This window comes from Dendropsophus ebraccatus, chromosome 12, assembly GCF_027789765.1.
Source record: "Dendropsophus ebraccatus isolate aDenEbr1 chromosome 12, aDenEbr1.pat, whole genome shotgun sequence".
NCBI lineage: Eukaryota > Metazoa > Chordata > Amphibia > Anura > Hylidae > Dendropsophus > Dendropsophus ebraccatus.
Window position 1 is genome coordinate 72,939,445 of NC_091465.1, and position 25,335 is coordinate 72,964,779.

At 41.5% G+C, this 25,335-nt stretch overlaps 1 protein-coding gene across 1 annotated transcript in view; it reads left to right on the forward strand.

Annotated features, from left to right (window-relative positions):
* The first annotated feature begins 509 nt into the window (after positions 1-509).
* The window catches only part of LOC138769513 (galectin-5-like), a 46,414-nt gene continuing 21,588 nt past the window's right edge, over positions 510-25,335 (forward strand). The window contains exons 1-4 of the mRNA XM_069948048.1: positions 510-593; positions 20,551-20,577; positions 20,684-20,772; positions 25,123-25,288. Coding sequence (XP_069804149.1) covers positions 20,560-20,577; positions 20,684-20,772; positions 25,123-25,288 — 273 coding nt within the window. The 5' untranslated portion in view covers positions 510-593; positions 20,551-20,559. The remainder of the gene's footprint in view (positions 594-20,550; positions 20,578-20,683; positions 20,773-25,122; positions 25,289-25,335) is intronic.

Here is a 25,335-nt window from a genome sequence, read left to right on the forward strand (position 1 = left end):
CTAATCCATGCATAGCTGCCATGATCAAAAAAATAATTGGTTGTCAATGAAACACACAATTTTATTATTTTTTTTTGCAGAATCAATTTTTCCTAAATTTCAGATTAAAATTGAGTTTGATCGGTTCAATTTGTTCATCCCTAGCTTGGTTTTCTTTTGCATCAAGCCCAGAATATTACAAAGTGTTCTTTTACCTAAAAAAATAAATAAATAAATAAATAAATAAATCTTGAACATCTCTGGGGAAATAAGTCACATCTAGCATACACATATACAGATGTGGCCATTAAGATGGCAAAACCACTGGGTACATACACAGGGGGTCACCTTTATATTGGGTAGGATATGTGTACATATTAGTAGTTTTGGGTGCCATAAAAACTTGAGTTCCGTAAATCAAATATACTCAAATGAATCTAGCCCACATATTTACTCAAACAAAATTATCCTTGGTGTGAAAAACTAACATTTCATTCAAATCAGATGATAATGACAAAGAAAGGTATACATGTGTTATGCTCTTCTAACATCAGCTTCAAAGGTAACAGGGTGAAGATTCCATTCACTGCTTTTTTTCACATCAAGTTTGCATTGTAAGTATAATAATGTATTTTTATTTATTTATTTGTATATATAGGTTGTATTACCAATAGAGATGAGCAAACTTCGAGTACATTCGGGTTCGTACGACCCCTAACTCTCAGCATTTGATTACCTGTGGCTTTAGCAGTCTGTACTGTCATCGCCTATGGCTCTGCATTCTTTATTGCTGCTGCAAAAATGTAGCCACTAAATAGCCCTAATAGCCCTAAAGGAGTTATTCGGGCTTAGGAAAAATATATCTGCTTTCTTTTAGAATCAGTTCCACTCTTGTCCTCAGTTTGGTAGTGGATTTGCAGTTTAGTTCAATTGTGGTGAATGAAGCAGACTTGGGGACATGGATAGTGCTGGTTTTGCATGACAGAAACTGTGTTTTTTGTGATCCTGAATAAGAGCCTTAAAAGGGCTATCCATTTGGGTAAAATACATTGTGAATCATCAGACTAGCAATTCATTCCATACATATCATTGCTTTTCTTTTTCCCAGTTCTGAGCCTGCTGCTTTTGCTGAAGACACAGAAAAATGTATGTGAGCTGTTCTCTCCATCTCCCCTTTCTTCCCCTTCTGAGACCTCTGGACAGCTGTTTGTGCTCTTTTTGAGGCTGGGAGGGTAAATCACTCTGAGGTCACAAATTATGTGACCTTAGATTACCCTCCTGGCTTCATAGAATGCAAAATTAGCTGACCAGGGACACTATTTACATGAGCCTTCTTGGAAGGGAGGGGGGAGAAGGGGTAATTGGAGAGAGCAGCTTACATACAGATTTCTATGTCTTCAGCAAAAGCAGCAGACTCAAAACTGGGGGAAGGAGACAGAAACGGTAATGACTTGTATGGATTGAATTGTTAGTCTCCAGGAAGTGGGGTGATTCAGCGTGTATTTTACCTAACTGGCTAACCTCTTTAATTTCTGGGAACACTAATGGTGCCAAATTGATCAAAATAAGCGTTTAGTGTGTGGAATCACAGCTCAGTAACATTAAAGTGAGTACATATGTATACCTATATGTGATCCAAATGTATAAACAGGTCCTCTTGCAAACCCTATATATCAAACCAAAAAGAAGGTGGGATGATACCACCAAAAAACAAATGCAGGACCAAATGTAAGGAAATATATAATTTATCTTTTATTCACATATATGTAGAAAAATAATATACAAAATACTTTAAAAACAGTATAGGAGCTGATACATGAACAGTTCCCCAGGAATTGGTGGTAGTAGATATACAAACACAATAACTATCCACAATACAAAAAATGTATACAGTAAATGGTGTTATTAATCTACATACACAGAGCACTGGGCATTGGGCATATAGCTAAGTAATATTATATGAAGTCATATGTAAAACAAATACAAATACAAAACCCATGTCCATAACCATAAATACTACCCATAGAAGTTGTCCTTAGTGCAATGACCACCATACCACTCACCCGACGCGCGTTTCGCGTATTAGCTTTATCGAGCGTGATGTCACAAGTGGCAAGCTCTCCTTATTTATATCACAGTCAACCAATCATGTACATACCCCATATGTGTTGTATATAGATATAATCAATCGCCATTATGTGTCTGCCTCGGCAGCCCGGAAGTGACGTCATCTCCGAGTCACGTGGAATCACATGACCGGAGTCAACAGTCATATATATATACCTACATGTATAAATACATAAACATATATGAGTATATATTAGCATGCGTCTTATATAAACCCCCACCTACTTAGAATTACAATACTCACAAGTGATCCGTACATAGTATACGCCAAACCGGATGTGATGAAATGTCGCGTGATCACCCCGGCTGGTCACATGACTCATGTGACCAGACTCCGGTCATATGTCCACATATCTGGAAACATCAACTATGGTATACATTCTACCACAATATTGATAATACCGCAATGACTAACTAAATTCACTACCATATAGATCCAAATTAAATATAAATTAAATATAATATAAAAAAGGGGGAATAATATGTTTACTCCCGCGGTCATGTGACCAATAAGGTCACATGACAGCGGTTCCATAATATGTGTCTAGAGACATAAACACATGTGTATGGGGACCTAAAAAAATATATATAATAAAGATGAAAAATAATAAATAATAAAATAAATAATAAAAAGTAAAAAGTAGATGAAAAAATAAATTAAATAAATAAAATAAAATATCACATAATTAAAGTGACAGTGCTCAAAATAAGTGCGCAAAAAATAAATGGTGCTCAGCGCCAGTGAAAGTGCCATGCAAAACGTGATGTGATACTTACGTAAAAACCTGTGTGCTAAAAATTCTTAATTAGTGATCTCTCAAAGACTTTGCTAGAAAAAGTAATAACATGATTATAATAATAATAAGATTCACATGATTAGGTATATATAAAATACTTTTCTAAATATAGTTGTACTAGTGTATAAATATTATTCATATTAAATTTAACAATAAATCCAGTGTAGAAGGTATATAGTATAGAGTGATATGTAATGTACATGCATAGTTGAGTGTGTAACACATAGTGCATAAATAAAGAAATGAATGAGAAATGAAAATGGATGTAAATAAAAAATAAAAAATATAAAAAATGAAGAAAATAAGAAAAATAAATGAATAAAAAATATATAAAGGGAATTTTATGTATATAATGAAATGAAATGTGAAAAATGTGTGTGAATTGTGTGATAATATCAATGTGTAAAATAATGTGTCATAAATGAGACATGAAAGAGTGACTATAGTGCAATTGGTTGACGTGTCCAAATAAAATGGACATACCGTGCAAAATTTCGTAATTACATAGTGAAGAAAATGAATGGTGCAAAAATGTGTTAAAGATAGAATGGGCATCGTCTCCCCTTCCGCATAATATAACATATAGAAAACTGTGTAATCATGTAGCCGAAGCCACCATTGGATATATCAATATATTGCTCATAATTGTTCCAGAAAATGTGTATTACACATATTGCACAGCATCACGGCCCATCCCATAAACTTAGTAGAATTGCAATGATTGTGCATATTGCACTATGCCCAATGCCACAGTACCGGATAAATAGAGGTAGGAAAGCCGGGTGGGGGAGAACAGAAAGAAGGAGGGGGGGTCACAAGGAGGTATAGCACCAGGCAAATGAAAACTGAGGCTGTTTACAATTAAGAAAAACCGACGTTGGTGTCTTGCATCCGTCTTTTCACATATGGGGGAAGAGCAGTTGACCAACCTTCAAAACCTAAAATCCTATACAAATAAATAAATGAATACATGAATGAGACACATAAAAATACCTTTATTACATGCATCACTAAAATGTCTCTACAGAGACAGTATAAAATAAAAAATAAAAAACGAAGGAAAGAAGAAGAAGAATTAAAACAAGTAAGAGAAAAAAAAAGAAAAAAGGAAAGCCCCTTACTTGGACAAAAGCGGAACAAATGATTCAAACTTCTTATCACAGACTTTTGATGACTAATCAACACCTTATTTCACTGGAACATAAGAGGAGGCAACGTAGAACAAGATCCAAAATCCTACGAATAAAAATAATAATGATGGCAGATGAACGGACCGGAGCAAAAACCATCCCTGTTACAGATAGGATACAAAGCTATTACCTTCGTTTAATCCAAATGGGGCAACTGTATTTAGAAGGTATATCCATTTAGTTTCTTTTTGAGCCAAATATTGTTTCAGATCTCCTCCACGCATATTGGCATATACATGATCAATGCCTCTAAACATTAATAATGTTTCGTCACACTGGTGAACTTGTTTGAAATGTCGAGGAATTGTTTTAAGTTCAGAGCAATCCACTATATTCTTGGCTGCTGGTATATCCAAGATATGCTCTCTTACTCGACGTTTCATCTGGCGTGACGTCATGCCTACATAAATTTTCTTACACGGGCAAACAGCATAGTATATTACCCCTTTGGTCTCACAATTTATTGAATGACAAATGGAATATTCCTTTGATCCATCTGAGCTGTAGAATCCTGTCTCATGACCCATGTTGGGGCAAGCAACACACTTGCCACATGGTGTAGAACCCCATTTCGGGCCTTTTGTCCCGAAAATGCCTTTCATTCCTCGGGGATTATAGAAACTTCTTACCATGTGGTCTCGTAAATTTCTAGATCGTCTGTATGTGATGGATGGTCTTGTGGTAATCTCTTCTCTCAAATCATGATCTGTTAACAAGATAGGCCAATATTTTTCAACTGCTGCACACATCTCAAAAATTTGTTATATATCTCACCTGAGAGTTATTTTTCGGAGTCCCATTTTTCGGCTGTAATAATGATCTTCTGTCGGAGTTTTTTGCTCTGTTATATGCCTTCTTTATAGATCTTTTGCTGTATCCTCTTTCTTGAAAACGAGATATCAGATCTTGTGCTTGACTTTCAAACAGTTCATCACTCGAGCAAATTCTCCTTGCCCTCAAGAATTGACCCACAGATATATTTTTTATGAGATGTTCTGGGTGTGACGATGTAGCGTGGAGTACCGTGTTAGCAGAGGTCTTTTTTCTAAACAGGTTGGTCTGTATGTAGCCGTCCCCATCGACCTGTAATTAAACATCCAAGAAGTCAATTACATTGCGGCTATGATGGTAAGTTAGCTTGATGTTTAAGATGTTCTGGTTCAATCGGCTGATAAATTCATCTAATTGGGCAGTTGTGCCTTGCCAGATTAGAACCACGTTGTCTATATAACGACCCCAGAGATGGACACGTTCTATTCCAGGGATGGGATCAACCTGGAAAATCTCCCTTTCCCATACCCCTAGAAATAGGTTGGCATATGAGGGGGCACATGCTGCCACCATAGCCGTTCCTTGTAGTTGTAAATAGTATGCCCCTTTAAAAAGAAAGAAATTATGCATCAGCACGAATGTCAGGGCTTCCACGATAAATGCCTGTATCTCTGGGGGATATTCGCTTGATAACAAAGATGATCTTACTGCTTTGATACCATCCTGGTGACGAATTGATGTATAAAGGGATTCCACATCACATGTCACAATACACATATCGTCTTCTAGCTGTACCCCATCCAACTTAGTCAGCAGATCTGTTGTATCCTTAATGTAGGAAGGCCGGATTTCCACTAATGGGCGTAACATTTCATCCACATACCTACACAAGGGTTCACAGAAATTCCCATTACCTGAAACGATCGGCCGTCCTGGTGGGTTGTGAATATCCTTGTGGACCTTAGGTAGCAGGTATATAGTAGGGATTGTTGGTTCTTTTACGGTGAGTGCTTCCATCTGTTTAGTGGTCAAGGCTCCATCCTCACAGGCTGCCATCATCAAACATGATAATTCTGTTTGGAAACGAGACAGGGTGTTAAACGTTAATTTTTTGTAGCAATTAACGTCTCGCAGTTGTTTGTACATCTCTTTTTCATAGAGCTGGGTAGGCCAAAGTACAACATTACCCCCCTTATCGGAGGGTTTGATCACCACTTCACTCTTTTTTGACAGGTCCCGAAGTGCCTGTCTTTGTTGTTGTGTCAGGTTATCATTGGCTATGGACACTGGGATTTTTTAAACTCCTGTGTCACCATTTTGATAAAAAGACCTATCGCAGGACATGTGCTGAAGGGGGGAAACTTTTTTGATTTTGGTACAAGAGATTTTGGGAACTTACCCGCTGATGTAGTCCCCATCTCTGGGTCTTGTTCATCCAATAAATCAACCAAGGTTTGTATTGCATCTTGTTCCATAGTTGTCTCCGCTGAGGTTCCTTTTTGAACCATTTCTTAAAAAATAGCTTCCGTCCAAATAGATGTAAGTCTTTTACCAGCTTTAGATTGAGCAGCTGGTGAAAATGATAAACCTAACTCTAAAACTTGTATTTGAGCATCAGATAATTGAACAGATGACAAGTTAATTACCTTTGCTGGTCTTTGTCCACCTTCCCGTCCTCCTGAGAATCATTGCGGTATTATCAATATTGTGGTAGAATGTATACCATAGTTGATGTTTCCAGATATGTGGACATGTGACCGGAGTCTGGTCACCTGATTGCACATGTGATCCGTGCCGGTATAACGTCCGGGACACTTCCGGTTCATGACGTTGTTCTGAGTCATGTGACCAGCCGGGGTGATCACGCGACATTTCATCACATCCGGTTTGGCGTGTACTATGTACGGATCACTGGTGAGTATTGTCATTCTAAGTAGGTGGGGGTTTATATAAGACGCATGCTAATATATACTCATATATGTTTATGTATTTATACATGTAGGTATATATATATGAGTGTTGACTCCGGTCATGTGATTCCACGTGACTCGGAGATGACGTCACTTCCGGGCTACCGAGGCAGACACATAATGGCGATTGATTATATCTATATACAACACATGTGGGGTATGTACATGATTGGTTGACTGTGATATAAATAAGGAGAGCTTGCCTCTTGTGACATCACCCTCGATAAAGCTAATACGCGAAACGCGCGTCGGGTGAGTGGTATGGTGGTCATTGCACTAAGGACAACTTCTATGGGTAGTATTTATGGTTATGGACATTGGTTTTGTATTTGTATTTGTTTTACATATCACTTTATATAATATTACTTAGCTATATGCCCAATGCCCAGTGCTCTGTGTATGTAGATTAATAACACCATTTACTGTATACATTTTTTGTATTGTGGATAGTTATTGTGTTTGTATATCTACTACCACCAATTCCTGGGGATCTGTTCATGTATTAGCTCCTATACTGTTTTTAAAGTATTTTGTATATTATTTTTCTACATATATGTAAATAAAAGATAAATTATATATTTCCTTACATTTGGTCCTGCATTTGTTTTTTGGTGGTATCATCCCACCTTCTTTTTGGTTTGATTAAAGTGAGTACAGCCAACACACACAGCCTAAGGACAGGTGTGGGGCTGTTTTAGAAGAAAGCACCTGTTTTTTTCTTAAGCCTGCTTAACCACTTTCACCTGTTTTTTCATTTTTTGGGAAATGTGAAAAATTGCCAATATTGTAAAAAAAAAAAAAAAAAAAGTAACAGGACGTTTCAGAAATTATGCTAAAATAAAGACCTAAGCTATGTTTACACAGCAATGGCTGTTGTTATTAAACACAGGTGTTGTTTTTACATAGTGTGAACATAGCCTTAAAGGGAAGGGATCAACACACATACGATCAGGTACACCTGCTGATATGTACCATTAACTGCAGACTTGGTGATTCCTGCTCCTGTCTTCTTCTTTTCCTCCCTGGCGCCAAAAAAACTGCTGGAGGTTCTTTACTATGTTGCCCCCGACACTCTTTATGTGGTTCTACAGTAGTGCCACTCCTCTAATGCAGTTTTCTGCCTGCTCAGTCTCCCTTGCTATTTCTCTTCCCATAGACTGCTATCATTCCACATTTTCCACCCCTTATGAGGATGGGGGACTCTGCCTACGTGCCACTCTTTCCACCCCTGTTCCACCCCATGTCACGTCTGCATCCTCAGTCTGTGCTTAGAAAACAAGCTGCATGTGGAACAGCAGTCACATGATCTTTGTCTCCTGTTTGAAATCCAAAGTTAATACATTATATAGAAACATCTAACTAACTTTTATTGTATTTTTTAATATAAATTAATAGAGATGAGTGAACCGGGTTCGAGTCGATCCGAACCCGAACTCTCGGCATTTGATTAGAGGTGGCTGCTGAAGTTGGATAAAGCTCTAAGGTTGTCTGGAAAACATGGATACAGCCAATGACTATATCCAAATTTTCCACATAGCCTTAGGGCTTTATCCAACTTCAGCAGCCACCGCTAATCAAATGCCGAAAGTTCGGGTTTGGATCGACTCGAGCATGCTCCAAGTTACCTCATCTCTATAAATTAATTAATTATTTAAAATGGGTGGCACGATTTTGTCATGTAAGTTTAGTAACTTAGGGTTTAAAAATGTCACATTTTCGAAATGGTTACAGAAAAAAATGACCAAAAATAAGTAAATATTAACATAATAAAAAAAAACGCTCACAATCACTTGGAAAAGTAAAAGCATTAGAACATATCAGATTTGAAGAATGAGTGAAAAAATATACCTTCAGTTGGGCGTAGCTAGGATTCATAGGGCCCCAAAGCAAATAAACTGCATGGGGCGCCATGAATCCTGTATGAGTACCCCTCCCCCCAAGCCCAAGCTCACTTCACAATGCTGGTATCAGCAGCCAGGTACTGACTCTTAATAACAGGCTGCCAGGACCATGTGATGATGTTGTGCTGGTGGTTGTGGTACAGCTGAGCCAGTGATGGTACTGTTGGGACACCAGTGCTGTTTCAGCACACAGGTATGGTGGTATACCTGCTTTGGTTAATGGCTGGCTATGCTAGTCCCCTAAAATGGTTGGTGACCTGCTGGGTTGTGATGGGTCCCTTGGACTTTTGTCACAGTGGTCCGGAGTAGGAGGATAACCCACACAGACTGTCGATACCGCGATCCACAGAAAGGGGAAAATAACCCAAGGAGTGTGTAGCCAGTGTGTGTAGGAGCTGGTGCAATGATCACTGAGCCCCAGTAGACTAAAATAACTTTACTGTCTCTGGTAATACAGGAATACCTGGCAATAGATAACTTCAGTTATACAGACTTGAGCTCACTGTATCTGTGCTGGGAGATGCTGTAAGTGTTGAGGTAGAATAGCAGTGCTTGTTTAGTTTTGTGTGGAGTACTTGAAGAAGTACTTGAAGAAGAATACTTCATAAAAGAGAATAATACTTGTTCCCATATTTTACTAAACCACCTTCTGCCCTGCAGTGTCGGGGTACCTGTCCTATGAGGGTGACACAAGCCCCAGACTATATTACCTGGGCAAAGCTAAGTGTACGAGGGTGTAGACCTTGGTTACGGTTGCTTTTCTCTATCCGGGTCAGTTCCTCTGTCCTAGGATACCGCCCTTCACTGTTAAGAGATGTTCACAGCGTGGGCTGGGGTGATCTCTGACTTGTCCTCCTATAGAGGCTTAAGGGCCCTTTTACACTGAAAGATTATCTGACAGATTATCTGCCAAAGATTTGAAGCCAAAACCAGAACTGGATTTGAAAAGAGGAGAAATCTCAGGCTTTCCTTTATGACCTGATCTCTGTTTATAGTCCATTCCTGGCTTTGGCTTCAAATCTTTGGCAGATAATCTGTCAGATAATCTTTCCGTGTAAAAGGGCCCTTACACTACATAGTGTCTGTAGTTATAGCTTAAAAGTAAAAAGTCTCTGGGTTCTCCATACACGTGTGTCTGACTACTAACATGACGCAACTGGACTGTTCCCTAAGGGTTGTGTGTGTATGTATATAGAGCAGAGATAGGTAGAAAAGAAAGAGTATCTCCTATTGGTCAGCACAGATCATGTGGTACAAAATTAGTAACCCCTTAGCAGCTACAGCTGTGCAATACATAACAGAGTTTAAACATAACACGGGCACCTTGTGGTGAAACTAAAGAATGCCCCTTCATCATCACTGAAGGGATAACTTTCTGACCGGTGCCTAAAGCACTTAACTGTGGGACACCACACAGAGGCAGCGCAGAGAGCCAACGGCTGGTTGCTCTTTCAGTCTACTGTATTTAAGTATAAGGGTCCATTAGGAGCCCTTATGGTTAAATACATAGGTGCAAGAGCAGAATAGCTTCTGCCCATATAAAGTATATATACAGGTGTGAGCGGCTAGTATACAAGAATAGGAGACTACAAGAATAGGAACTGTAACTGGTATACAGTGATGTGAAACTGGTGGTATAAGTGGTATGATGATGATGATGGAGATGATGATGAGTTGTATGATGATGAGGGGCTTGATGATGACGGGGTAGTAGTATGAAGGAGGGACTGGATGAGGGGGTAGTAGTATGATGATGGAGGGACTGGATAATGTCGGGGGTAGTAGTATGATGATGAAGGGACAGGAGGATGAGAAAGAGGGGTCGTATTATGATGATGGAGGGACAGGAGGATGACAAAGGGGGTAGTAGTGTGATGATGGAGAGGAAAGAGAATGATGAAGGGGTAGTAGTATGATGATATTGGGGCAGGGTGATGAAGGGGGTATTAGTATGATGATGGAGGAGCAGGAGGATGATGAAGGGTAGTAGTTTGTTGATGGAGGGGCAGGATGATGAAGGGATAGTATTATGATAATGATGATAACGATGATGATGAGGGACTGGATGATCCAGAGGGACTGGATGATGACGGAGTACTAATATGATGAAAGAGGGACATGATGAACATTAGTATTATAGTAGTATTATGATGATGGTGGTGGAGGGACTGGATGATGACGGGGTAGTAATATGATGATAGAGAGACTGGATAATGTTGGGGGTAATAGAAGGATGATGGAGGGACAGGATGATAAAGGGGGTAGAAGTATGATGATGGAAGGGCTGGATGATGATGGGATAGTAGTATGATGAAGGAGGGACTGGATAATGTTAGGGGTAGTAGTATGATGATGAATGGACAGGAGGATGATGAAGGGGGTAGAAGTATGATGGTGGAGAGACAGGAGGATGATGAAGGGGTAGTAGTTTGATGATGGAGAGGCAGGATGATGAAGGGGTAGTAGTATGATGATGGCAGTGAAGGATGATGAAGGGGATAGTAGTTTAATGATGAAGGGGCAGGAGGATGAGGAAGGGGGTGGTAGTAGTATGATGACGGAGGAGAAGGAGGATGATGAAGGGGGTAGTATTTTGTTGATGGAGGAGAAGGATGATAAAGGGGTAGTAGTATGATGAGTTGAAGGAACTGATTAATGACAGGGTGGTAGTATAATGATGAAGAGGCAGGAAGATGAGGAAGAGGGTAGTAGTATGATGACAGAGGAGCAGGATGATGATGAAGGGGGTAATAGTTTGTTGATGGAGGAGAAGGATGATAAAGGGGTAGTAGTATGATGATTAAGGGGCAGGAGGATGATGAAGTGGGTAGTAGTATGATGATGAAGGGGCAGGAGGATGAAGGGGGTAGTAGTATCATGATGGAGACGCACGAGAATGATGATGGGGTAGTAGTATGATGATGGAGGGGCAGGATGATGAAGGAGGTAGTAGTATGATGATGGCGGGGAAGGATGATGAGTAGTTTGATGATGTAGGGGCTCTAAAATTAAGGGTGCTTTATTGATAAATAAATAACAATATTAATAATAGGGTAGTAGTTTGTTGATGGAGGGGCAGGATGATGAAGGAGGTAGTAATATGATGATGGCGCGGAAGGATGATTAGTAGTTTGATGATGTAGGGGCTCTAAAATTAAGGGTGCTTTATTAATAAATAAATAACAATAATAATAATAATAATAATAATAATAATAGGGTAGTAGTTTGTTGATGGAGGGGAAGGATGATGAAGGGTTAGTAGATTGATGATGGAGGTGAAATATGATGAAGGGTAGCAGTATGATGATGGAGGGACAGGAGGATGACAAAAAGGGTAGTAGTATGATGACGAAGGGAGGGGCAGGAGAATTACAAAGGGGGTAGTAGTATGATGATGAAGGGGTAGGAAGAGGATGATAAGGGGGTAATAGTAGGATGATGATAAGGGGGTAGTTGTAGGATGATTATGGGGGTAGTAGTATGATGAGGGAGGAGCAGGATGATGATGAAGGGGGTAGTATTATGATGATATGAGGTGCAGCTACATCATATGGGCACAAACTACCAGTATATACAGTCAGTAAGTAGACTGATAGCTGTGGGACACAGCCTGCATGCTGCTCTGAGGCAGACCCATGCCTGCCAAAGGTTCAGTGTCATCCACAGTAATGTTACCAGCTACAACTGTATCACATCCTGCTGAGCTGTGCATCTAAGCTCATGAACTGTGATTTAATTTGCTGAGCCACTGTACCTCATCCTATCATGTGATACTGTCTGCTCAACTGTGTGGATCTAATCCTATCCAGTATGATATTGTCAACTGAACTGCTGTATCTGATCCTATCATGTTATACTGGGTGCTCAGCTGTGTGTTTAATCCTATTCAATTTCCTGTCTGCTGCCCGGCTGTATCTTTTCCTTTAATGTGATATTTTATGCTGAGCTGTATATCTAATCCTATCCTGTATATTTTCTACCATATTGCTGTATCAAATGCCATCATATTATACAGTGTGCTACTGACCTGATAGTGGGGTGTATAATATTCTGGGGACCTGATAGTGGGATGTATAATATATTGGGGAACTGATACTGGGGTGTGTAATGCTCCTTTTGTGTTGTTCTTACTGTAACATTCTAACTGGAAAATTCTGGGGAGGGGGAACACACCCAAAATAGGTTACACCTACAATAAGTCACACCCCTTGTTAGTGTCCCTGAAAAAAAAGAATTAAAATGTTGGCAACTATGCATGTTGTATCCCTGTATACTGTATAATACAGAATACAGGGACCCTATTATAAATGAGCCATGTTGTTGCCCCTCTGTAGCTATGTATGAACCATGTTGTTGCCCCTGGTCCAGGGCAAGGGGGGGGCAGTTCATGGTTTTGTTAAGTGTGTGTGTGTGTGTGGGGGGGGGGTTCCACAGTTCTTCCCAGGGGCCCATAATGAATTTAAGAAGGCCCTGGTGCATGACCCGCGGCTCTATTGATTCCTATATATCTGCTGGAAAGAACTGAGTGCTGTACTCAGCTGTCTTTGGCGGCTCTACTCTCTCTATTCTCTATAAGCAAGTCACAGATTTATTTTTTTTTTTTAGTTTTTTTTTCTTAATATACTAGACTTACAGTGGGGAAAAAAAGTATTTAGTCAGTCACCAATATTGCAAGTTCTCCCACTTAAAAAGAGGAGAGGCATCTGTAATTTACATCATAGGTAGACCTCAACTATGAGAGACAAAATGAGAAAACAAATCCCAAAAATCACATTATCTGATTTTGTAAGAATTTATTTGCAAATTATGGTGGAAAATAAGTATTTGGTCAGTGACAAAATTTCATCTCAATACTTTGTTATATATCCTTTGTTGGCAATGACAGAGGTCAAACGTTTTCTGTAAGTTTTCACAAGGTTGGCACACACTGTTGTTGGTATGTTGGCCCATTCCTCCATGCAGATCTCCTCTAGAGCAGTGATGTTTTGGGGCTGTCGCTTGGCAACACGGACTTTCAACTCCCTCCAAAGGTTTTTCTATAGGGTTGAGATCTGGAGACTAGCTAGGCCACTACAGGACCCTGAAATGCTTCTTACGAAGCCGCTCCTTCATTGCCCTGGCGGTGTGCTTTGGATCATTGTCATGTTGAAAGACCCAGCCACGTTTCATCTTCAATGCCCTTGCTGATGGAAGGAGGTTTGCACTCAAAATCTCACAATACATGGCCCCATTCATTCTCTCATGTACCCAGATCAGTCGTCCTGGCCCCTTTGCAGAGAAACAGCCCCAAAGGATGATGTTTCCACCCCCATGATTTACAGTAGGTATGGTGTTTGATGGATGCAACTCAGTATTCTTTTTTCTCCAAGCACGACAAGTTGTGTTTCTACCAAACAGTTCCACTTTGGTTTCATCAGACCATAGGACATTCTCCCAATACTCTTCTGGATCATCCAAATGCTCTCTAGCAAACTTCAGACGGGCCCAGACATGTACTGGCAGTGGGACACGTCTGGCACTGCAGGATCCCTGGCGGCGAAGTGTGTTACTGATGGTAGGCTTTGTTACATTGGTCCCATCTCTCTGCAGTTCATTCACTAGGTCCCCCCGTGTGGTTCTGGGATTTTTGCTCACCGTTCCTGTGATCATTTTGACCCCACGGGGTGAGATTTACCGTTGGAGCCCCAGATCGAGGGAGATTATCAGTGGTCTTGTATGTCTTCCATTTTCTAATTATTGCTCCCACAGTTGATTTCTTCACTCCAAGCTGGTTGCCTATTGCAGATTCAGTCTTCCCAGCCTGGTGCAGGGCTACAATTTTGTTTCTGGTGTCCTTTGACAGCTCTTTGGTCTTCACCATAGTGGAGTTTGGAGTCTGACTGTTTGAGGGTGTGCACAGGTGTCTTTTTATACTGATAACAAGTTTAAACAGGTGCCATTACTACAGGTAATGAGTGGAGGAAAGAGGAGACTCTTAAAGAAGAAGTTACAGGTCTGTGAGAGACAGAAATCTTGATTGTTTGTAGGTGACCAAAAACTTATTTTCCACCACAATTTGCAAATAAATTCTTACAAAATCAGACAATGTGATTTTCGGGATTTGTTTTCTCATTTTGTCTCTCATAGTTGAGGTCTACCTATGATGTAAATTACAGACGCCTCTCATCTTTTTAAGTGGGAGAACTTGCACTATTTGTGACTGACTAAATACTTTTTTTCCCCACTGTACGTGAGAGTCATGCTACACATATAAAATAATGATTTACTTGTCATTAAAGGGGAACTCCCATTTGAAAAAATAATTTTATATTAGAAAATATATTAAAAGTTACTGTATACAGATGGCAACTTGGAAGAATACTAGGTGCAATTGTCATTCAGGATACCGGAACAGATGGGTGGCAAAACATGGCCTATTTATTATTCCATAAGTTTCAAAATGTATGTACTTTTTTTTTTATCATAGGCTAACTTTCTTTTGACATATCCATTGCATATTTCATGCGTACGTTATTCATAGACAGCAAAGAGAAAAAAAAGTATATGTCTGGCATTCGTCTTACAAAGTATACAAAAACGGGGTCAACCATGCAAAAACATAATCACAATGGACACTGTGGGGGAGATTTATGAAAGGGTAAATATACAACTGGTGTAAACTGCCCACAGCAACCAATCACAGCTCAGCTTTCTGCTCTGGTAAAATATAAGAGGAGCTGTGATTGGTTGCTGTGGGCAGTTTACACCAGGTGTATATTTTCATAAATCTCCCCCTGTGTGTATATGCTGCGCTATAGAAGTCAATGGATATGTTGTATTGTACATCCTTTTTGTTTTAGGTAAAGGAAGTACATGTCCAACGTAAATAAAAAAATATGTAAGGACCTAGCCATAGAGGTTGTGAGGAATATGGACAATCTTGTCTTAATTTATGTTATATCTGAAGTCATATTATTTGTGGTGTGCTTTTATATGTATTATTTCAGTGGATATTTTATATATTAAGGCTATGTTCACACTACGTAAGTTTCCGGCCGTAGCGCGCTCCGTGAATAAGCGGCCGGAGATTTACGTAGTTTGCGTACAATGGAAAGTATACGATCTACGGCCGCACAGTTCACACTACTTAAGAACTTACGCCCGGATCGTATGTGGCGCCGTAAAAAATTAACCAGACCATTGTTTTAGGACGGAAATGCTGTAACTTACGCCCATAGCGTTACATGCGGTCCCGTACGGAGTGGTGATTTCTTCATTTTGCAAGCTTTTTGAGCCGATCCAAAAGGTTCTGTGGGGTGTCCGGGGCTAGGCGAAGATATCCAAGTAAAAGACCGCTGTCAGATCGCTACGTACGCCGCTCGGGAAGCGTACGTATCTTACGGGCATAAGTTCGCGGACGTAGCCGGCCGCAACTTGCGTAAATTCTGGCTGGAGTTTTACACGTATGTGTCCGGCCACGAAAAATATGCGGCCGGACATATACGTAGCGTGAACATAGCCTTAAGGAGAAGTCCGGCCGTAACAAACTTTTGACAGTGGGCAGGGTTAAAAATGACAATTAAGGATTGCTGACCTCTCCCCGTGCCCGCGATGCACCATCTGACTGGTTCTGTGACCCCCGCCGGAAGGGAGTTTAAATGCCTGCTCTGGCTGACGGACAGCCCGCTCAGCTAATCAGTGACTACAGTGGTGTCCCGTCCCAGTTTCTGACTGGCTGAGAGGCCAGCCCATCAGCCGGGTCATCATGTCATCATGGATATCCTTGAGCCCGGCACTGGAGAGGCAGGAGTATAGGTGAGTTACTATTGTTTGTTATGTTCCCCCCGTGCCCCGCCGTTTGGAAAAAAAAATCATGTGTCCGGATTCTCCTCTAAGTGTAATAGTACTTTTGTGCAGGCCCAGAGGGGCTGATCCAAGTTAATAATATGCAACTATTGATTAGTGTGGAGTCAGGCCGTCTGTTTAACTTCTGGAAAAGGCCAAATGCTCTCTCCAAGGGGCACTAAGGATGGAGCTGCCAAAGAGTTAGGGTCCTATTACACGGAGTGATTTATAACGATTAACAACTAACGATAAACGATCACAATCGAGATTGTTTATCGCTAACCTTAAATCGTTCACCATATTACACAGAACGATAATCGTTAGTGGCGATCATTACTACGATCAATATTGCGATCGTTACTATGATTGTTTACTCCTTCTGATCCCTGCAAAACAATGAACAATGTGCAATTACACTGAACGATTAGTTAACAAATGCGGAACGTATTTGGAATTACAGCGAACGATTAGGTAACGATTAGTAAACGATTAACGATAATTCTAGGTTTAGATCTAAATCAACGATCAACGACATACGAACAATTTTTTGATCTTTGCCTGCAATTACACAGAACAATTATCGTTTAAATTCGAACAATTTATCGATTTTGGGCACTATAATCGTCCCGTGTAATAGGGCCCTTAGATTGTGGAAATTGCACATCCAAGGCAGGCTCACTGACTCCGTTGCCAGCACGGAAGGGATTCTCTTTTAATAAAGAAATAACATTATGGAATCCTTCATAACCTGCTCCAACGTATAGCCATAGAAGCAATTTCATAGCTATGGATAAGATAAGGACATTGCAGGGAGTCCAAACATGTTCTGTCTACCTGTCCTCGTTATCACATAAGGAGGATCTCCGCCCTGGATATAATGTTTGATATGCTATGAATCAGAATGTTGAGATATGAAATATGAAGAAGGGCTGGGTTCCATACCTTCTCGGGGGCTCCTGGAAAAGTATCTTTTTGATATTTTCAGGTGTGTCCCCATAAGGAGGATGGCTGAAGTTCTGCCCAGAGGGGCTGAGTCAAAGATGTGAGGTGACCCCTCCTCAGGTCAACCCTGACTATACTATACAGCGCATCTCAATGCTAAATATGCGAACTTCCTTATTTATCCTTTTTGTTTTCCTTGTTTGAAGTGTCTGTATGTCTTTTGTTACCATCTTTTGTAACCCAAATACTGTACCCTTTTATGCTTTAAACCGAAAAGTTTGATGGTTTGTCTCGTACCCTTCACTTAAACAAACCTAGTTAGCTCTGTGAAGAGTGCATGCGCGGTGTGCCACCGTGTGTTGTATGACCGAGTGGCTTACTCTACCGTGTGGGTGTGTCTGTTTGCAAGTAGAACACTTTGGGGTTCCCTGTCTCCCCAATAACTCAACAGACAGAGTGGTGGAAGCAAAGTTTTCTGGAAATGGCTGGCGGGTCCCACCCAGAAAAGTCTCGGGAGTGCTTTGTGTTTGTGTGTGGTGTATGCTCGACAGGTAACATTTGACGCCACTTCTGTGGTGGTTGGTCGGAATATAGCTCAGCCAAATGTTAGGTTGTCGTGACGGCAGTGCCGATTGGGTACCCAGGTATGGTGGCACACTTGATTTTATTTTAGATAGGCTGGCTACACCCTTTCCCCTGTGGTCGGTAACCTGCCGGGATGCGAGGGGGTCCCTTGGGCGCTTATCATGGTGGTCCGGAGTGGAGTTGCGACCCACCCGGACTATTGGTACCGCCACCTACAGAAAGGGGAGATGACCCAAGGAAAATGCAATGGCTGTGTAGGTGCTTAGCGAATAACCAGTTGAAATAAATAAATTCTTTACTACAGGAAGACTTAATGCAGTGATAAACAGTAGGATCTTGACTTTATAATATACTTTAATCTTTAGTGACACGACCTGTGCTGAGAGCTCAAGGAGAGGTGATGCCCTGCTGATGGAGTTGTGTGCTGAGAGTAGAGGAGGTTCAGAGAGGTAGAAAGGAGGATGTCGAGAGAGTTCCAAAATAGGGTAGAAGTGTGTTCTGCCGGAACTTTAGAAGGAGAATCATTAGAATACTTGAGAATACTTGTGCCCGTGTTTTGACTCTTTGTCTTTACACCACCTATTGCCCACCAGTGTCAGGCGAACCCCCACCTAGAGGGTGACACAAGCCTCAGACCTTGTTACCTGGGATGAGCAGAGTGGTCTGAGTTCTCTGATAACACCCATGCTGCGAGATACATAGGCTTTTAGCAACTTTGCTCTAGCCGGATCAGATCCTCCTTTTTCAGGATTCTGTCCTGCACTTTTAGACTGGTTCTCGGTATGGGTTGGGATGATCCCTGACTTGTCCTTTCTAAGGATGCGTTCAGCACTGCATAGTGTGTGAAAGTACTGCTGTCAAGAAAGAATTGCTGTTGTGTCCCATGTGTGTGCGTCCACTACCAGAACTCAGACTACACGTGTAGGACAATAGCCGGCAGGTCCTGACTCAGCAAACTTTTGTGTGCATGCTTTGGTGTGTGTCTGGCAGTGGCCAGTGCTTGTATGACATTGGCTAGTGGGGGCTGACACAGCAACGTTTTAAGTTTTTGCTTTTTTGCGTATGAGTCTGGCAGTGGCCGAATATGACAGGGGCTGGTGGGTTTACACACAATGAAGTTTTGTGTTTGCTTTGGCCAGCGAACAGGGATTGTCCATGGAAAAGTGAGTGTTTGGGTGTGCTGAAGGCGTCAGGTCGTGATTTATGCTCGAGTTATGGGCCAGGACTAGGACGTAAAAGCATGAGTGTGTGAGGTGAATCAACCTTTAGGACTAGTGCAACCCAGGTGAACCGTGATCCCTGAACCCCCCCCCCCCAAAAAAAAAAAAACCTTGTCTCCCCCTTGGTCTTTTTTTTCCTAGTCACGTAACCAGGTGGGCCCGGTAGAGGTCTGCAGCCGGGGTTGCCGTGACAGAGGCCAATTCACATAGTGGAAAGTCCAACAGCACCTGTATTGGAAGAGAATGCCTCTCAACGATTTAGAAGATGGACGCACGCCAGAGGGTCTCCAATCCCAGTTAGAGACCATATACTGTTATGGAAGAATTGTTCCGACAGCATTCAATAGTGAAGAATTGGTGGAAGTTTATTCAAGCAACATACACCAAGCCATGGTGTATGTTGCTTGAATAAACTTCCACCAATTCTTCACTATTGGATGCTGTCGGAACAATTCTTCGAGGCCAATTCACGTCAGTTCAGGCTAATAACCTGACTTAGAAGGAGTGTCAGAAAGGGGACAGAATATCAGAACGCAGGGATAACATCTTTGCATCCTTCAAAATGGGTACTAACTCTGGAACAGAATTAAGAATCAGGCACACCATCAGATTCAGCGCGGTTGCGGCTAAAATCTGTATAGATGACATCTGATTTTGCAGCATGAGACAGGCAGTGGGGTAGTGTGGGGGTGTCCGTCCTGTTCTTTGAACTGGTACATGCCCTGAGTGAAGTATAGTCATATACAGAATAGAGAACAAGCAGACTAAGCATCAGCATAGGACTTGCCTACCCTTCTTATTAATGGACCCTGCTGTGGTGTAACATCCCCTGGTCCTGGTGTCCTTGTTGTTGGAGCTGAACATACCAGTACACCAGCATCAAACAAAACCTAATTGCGCCATACTGTAGCTATTTTGCATTATTTGATTGTTTTTTTCTTCGTCTGGTTCATCATATGATACAGCAGTATGACAAATGCCGTTGCAGTGTTTTTTTCTTAGTCTGATTCATCATATGATACAGCAGTATGTAAATGCTGTTCATAAAACCCTAAGTATGGCTAAAAACCTTGCAACTCTGAGTTTCTCGTAATGATTTATGTGGCTATATTGTATACTGTAGATATGTTTTCCAATAATAAAAATAATAATAATAATAATAATAATAATAATAATAATAATAATAATAATAATATATCTGTATGATATGGCTTTTAAATCTTTCTTTATATTCTCACCAACAGGAAGCAGCCATGACTCTTTATAAACCGGTATGATTTTAACCTATTTTACAATTTAATTTGTGGGCTATATCAAAGCCGGTTTCTTTCCTATTGTTGTGCTAAAGACAATTTTTTTTTTTTTTTTTTTAAATAGAAACAACCCTATCGAGCTTTTTTTATGGCAAATTTTGGACCAAATGAAAATGTCCTTATCATGGGAAACATCCCAGACTGGGCAGATAGGTATGTTTCCTCTTAGATTACCAGTTACGTTTTTGAGTTTGTATAGTGGATATGTAAGGTACAGACCATAAAATGTAGGATGCTCAGAGTTGGACTGGCCCAACACTCACTGACTTAGGCCTCATTCACACGTCCAGTGATTTTTAAAGAGCTTGATTTTAGTCCGCTAACTTAATCCGTCATCTGTGAAAAACAATCCGTGATTGCATCCTTTTTTTACATCTGTGTCCATTTTTTTCACTGATGTCCATCACATCACCCCATGTGTTCCACGGTCAGGCATAGCAAAGCTAAATGTCAGATGTAACAGAGCCGCATGTGTCAGCCCTAATCCCCCCTCAAATGTAGTAGAGCTGAATCTGTCACATCATAATCCCCCCCACCCCCGCCCCAGCTGATTGTGACACTCTGTCTCACAAAACGCCATCAATCCACCCACCCCGGAATGCTGGCAGCGCATCCCAACCCACATCCGGTGTGTCACAGAACCTTTCCCACCCCCTGGAAAGCTGAATGTGTTGGTACAGAGGTCACCCTAACCACTGGCAGTGCATCCCCATCCATAACCTCTGCCTGGTGTGTGACAGAAAATGTCCCACCCTGCAGAAAGCTACATTTCTGCAGGGCTTTTGAAAAGGTCAATGACTGCTGTGTTTGTTCACCTATTACACCCTTTAATAGGCAAGAGATAATAGGAGATCATAAAAATCTGATAAGAATCTGTTAGAAAAACATTTTAGGATCTCACTCTCACACTATCCTCTTCGGTATACAAACTCCCAATATGTATTGGCCCCTCTGTGCCTCATATAGTATTAGATGCCCCCCCCCACCCCATGTGTCCTCTCTTTCCTTCCTCCCTGCAGTATACATCTAACCACTAGAGGGGCCATGTGCACACTGCTCTGTGTCTTAATTACTCTGCACCTGTGTCTTAGCCATTTAAAGAAGCTTTCTGCACATGTGCTCTGCCTGAGCGTCAAGGTCCTTTGGTCCTGCAAAGGTGTTTGTGCATTTGCTCCGCAAAAGCGTTCCTGTATTCTCTGTCCTGGTTCCTGTGTCTCTGTCCTATTTCGGTGTTCCCACTGTGGTGTCCTCATTCCCTCGAGTTCCTGTTGTTTTATCCTGCTACCATTCCTGCATCTGGTTATCCGCCTTGTGTGAACTGCACCGTGTGACCTGCACCCATGTCTTCGTCCTCAGCATCTATCACCTGCATCCGGTGTGTCCTGTGTGCATTATTGTTTGTACTGTCAGTTTGGCAATGCGGGTTGTCCCACCCCTGGCATCTGGTCTGCCTGGACCAGCTGTCACGTGCTTTATCTATCTGAGGAGGTAGCGACCTGGCGTATACTCTGGGAACAGAGAATACGCTTAGACAACGGCCTTTGGGATAGACAGACACGTCCACTGATCCTGACAGCTGTTCCCATATATTTGAGGGCCCTAATACTGTCGACCGCCCCTCCCCCTTTGTGCTGCTCACATATAATAGATGGCCCCCATAATGTAAATACCCCCCCCCCGCTGCTCACATATAATAGATGCCCCCCCACTGTAGAGCCCCCTCTGTCCTTTTTACATATAAAAGATGGCCCCCACATTGTAAATTCCCCCTCTCTTTGCACAACTTTCCAGCTGTTGCAAAATACAGCTAAAGATAGGGGCCAAAGACATCCTTACCTACCCCTATCTCCAGGACAGTGCTACTGCCAGGGATTGGGGTATGAAGATAGGATAAAGTGTCACAGTTTCATTTTTTTTCTTCTCAGAAATCAATAGTCCAGACGATTTTAAGAAACTTTTGTAATTGGGTTTATTAGGCAAGTATGCCATTATCTGTATTCCTAAAGACTTTCCCCAGGTCCCCCCCTCCTCCCTCATTCACTGCTCATTATCAGGAAATCTCGACTGGTTTGCATCAGTCGGATCCTGTTTGTTCTATGAAGAGGGGAGGGGGGAAGATTTATGAGGGAGATTAGTTGGCTGCAGAGAGCAGAGAACAAATGATTGCACAGTGGAATCTGTGTGAAAGCTGGTATTCAGAGCTCAGAGAGGTCAGTGCTGACTTCAGAGAAGATAGCCCAGTGATGTAGCTGTAAATTAACTTTTTGTTGTCCTGTTTTAGTGCCTCATGTCCCTCCACCCCTCCCCTCTCCATGGAGAACAATGAAGACAGGGGGAGAGCTTCAAACTACTTTTTCATGATAAAAATTAATTTTTTTGGCTAATAAACCCAATTACAAAGTTTCTTACAATCTCCTGTACTATTGATTTCTGCAAAAAAAATTGTAAACAACAGTGACACTTTAAGGCTGCAGCTATGGGGGATAGGGATAGAAATATTAAAGCATACTGTATATTAAAGGAGAAATCCAGCAAAATTTTTTTTACAGTATTGTATTGCTCCCCAAAAGTTATACAAATGACCAATATACACTTATTACAGGAAATGCTTATAAAGTGCTTTTTCCCTGCACGTACTACTGCATCAAGGCGTCACTTCCTGGATAACATGGTGATATCACTTCCTGGATAACATGGTGATGTCACAACCCGACTCCCAGAGCTGTGCGGGCTGTGGCTGCTGGAGAGGATGATGGCAGGGGGACACTGAGGGACACAGGGCACTGGAGGGACACTGAGCATCCCCCTGCCATCATCCTCTCCAGCAGCCACAGCCCGCACAGCTTTGGGAGTCTGGTCGTGACATCACCATGTTATCCAGGAAGTGACATGACCATGTTATCCAGGAAGTGACATCACTATTTTATACAGGAAGTGAAGCCTTGATGCAGTAGTACGTGCAGGGAAAAAAGCACTTTATGTGCATTTCCCGTAATAAGTGTATATTGGTGATTTGTATAACTTTTGGGGAGCAATACAATACTTTAATAAACATTTTCGCTGGACTTCTCCTTTAAAACTGTTTTGTTCCTAGTAAGCTCCTTTAACCTCTTAAGGACATAGGACGTACCGGTACGTCCTATGTCCTCATTAGCACTTCAAAGCGGGGCCGCGCGGCGGCCCCGCTTTGAAGTGCCGCGATCCCGGGTGCCGCGAGTAGCCCGGGACCGCCGCTATTAGCGGGCACGGTCCGATCGCCGTGCCCGCTAATTAGCTAATCGGAGGCAGCTGTCAAAGTTGACAGCTGCCTCCGATTACCGGAGGCAACGTTTCCCTGGTGTCTAGTGGGGTAGATCGCTCCTCCGGGACCTTGTCCCGGAGGAGCGATCTCCGTTACTGATGCCGGCCGGGGACGCGTCCAAGATGGCGCCGTCCTCGGCTCGGCACTCGTTTGTTTCCGGCTGCAGCAGCCGAAAGCAAACGAGTGCCGATCTCATGGATCTCTGCAGCATATCTATGCTGCAGAGATCTCTATGAGAGATCAAAGTGTATATACTAGAAGTCCCCCAGGGGGGCTTCTAGTATATGTGTAAAAAAAAAAAAAAACGTGTTGTTAATAGTAAAAATCCCCCTCCCCTAATAAAAGTCTGAATCACCCCCCTTTCCCCAGGTTTTAAATAAAAGTAAACAAATAAATAAATAAATAAACATGTTTGGTATCGCCGCGTGCGTAATCGCCCGAACTATTAATTAATCACATTCCTGATCTCGTACGGTAAACGGCGTCAGCGCAAAAAAATCCCAAAGTGCAAAATTGCGCATTTTTGGTCGCATCAAATCCAGAAAAAATGTAATAAAAAGCGATCAAAAAGTCGTATATGCGCAATCAAGGTACCGATAGAAAGATCACATCATGGCGCAAAAAATGACACCTCGCACAGCCCCATAGACCAAAGGATAAAAGCGCTATAAGCCTGGGAATGGAGCGATTTTAAGGAATGTATATTGGTTAACAACGGTTTGAATTTTTTACAGGCCATCAGATACAATATAAGTTATACATGTTATATATCGTTTTAATCGTAACGACTTGAGGAACATGCATAACAAGTCAGTTTTACCCCAGGGCGAATGGCGTAAAAACACATTTCCCCCAAATAAAAGAAATGCGTTTTTTTTTTCAATTTCACCACACTTTGAATTTTTTTCTGGTTTCGCAGTGTACTTTATGCAAAAATTCAGCCTGTAATTGCAAAGTACAATTAGTGACGCAAGAAATAAGGGGTCATGTGGGTTTCTAGGTGGAAAAATGCAAGTGCTATGACCTTTTAAACACAAGGAGGAAAAACCGAAAACGTAAAAACGAAAATGGGCCATGTCCTTAAAGGGTTAATATTAGATATTTCAATAAAGACTCTGCTATAGGTATAGATTTAACCCAACACACATCTTTAACATAGGACTGTATCAACATTAAAACTGATGACACTGTCACCTTTCTAGGTTTGCAGTAAATCTTATGAACAGCAAAACAGGCGATATTTCTTTTCACTTCAACCCTCGTATAGATGAAAATAAAATAAGTAGAAATACCTGGAAAAATGGGTCCTGGGGTGATGAGGAAGCAGAAACGCCAATTATGCCATTCCAACGTGGGAAAAGTTTTACGGTAAGAACAGCGTTAGTAAAACAAAAAGGTTTGTCACTGTTTCCACA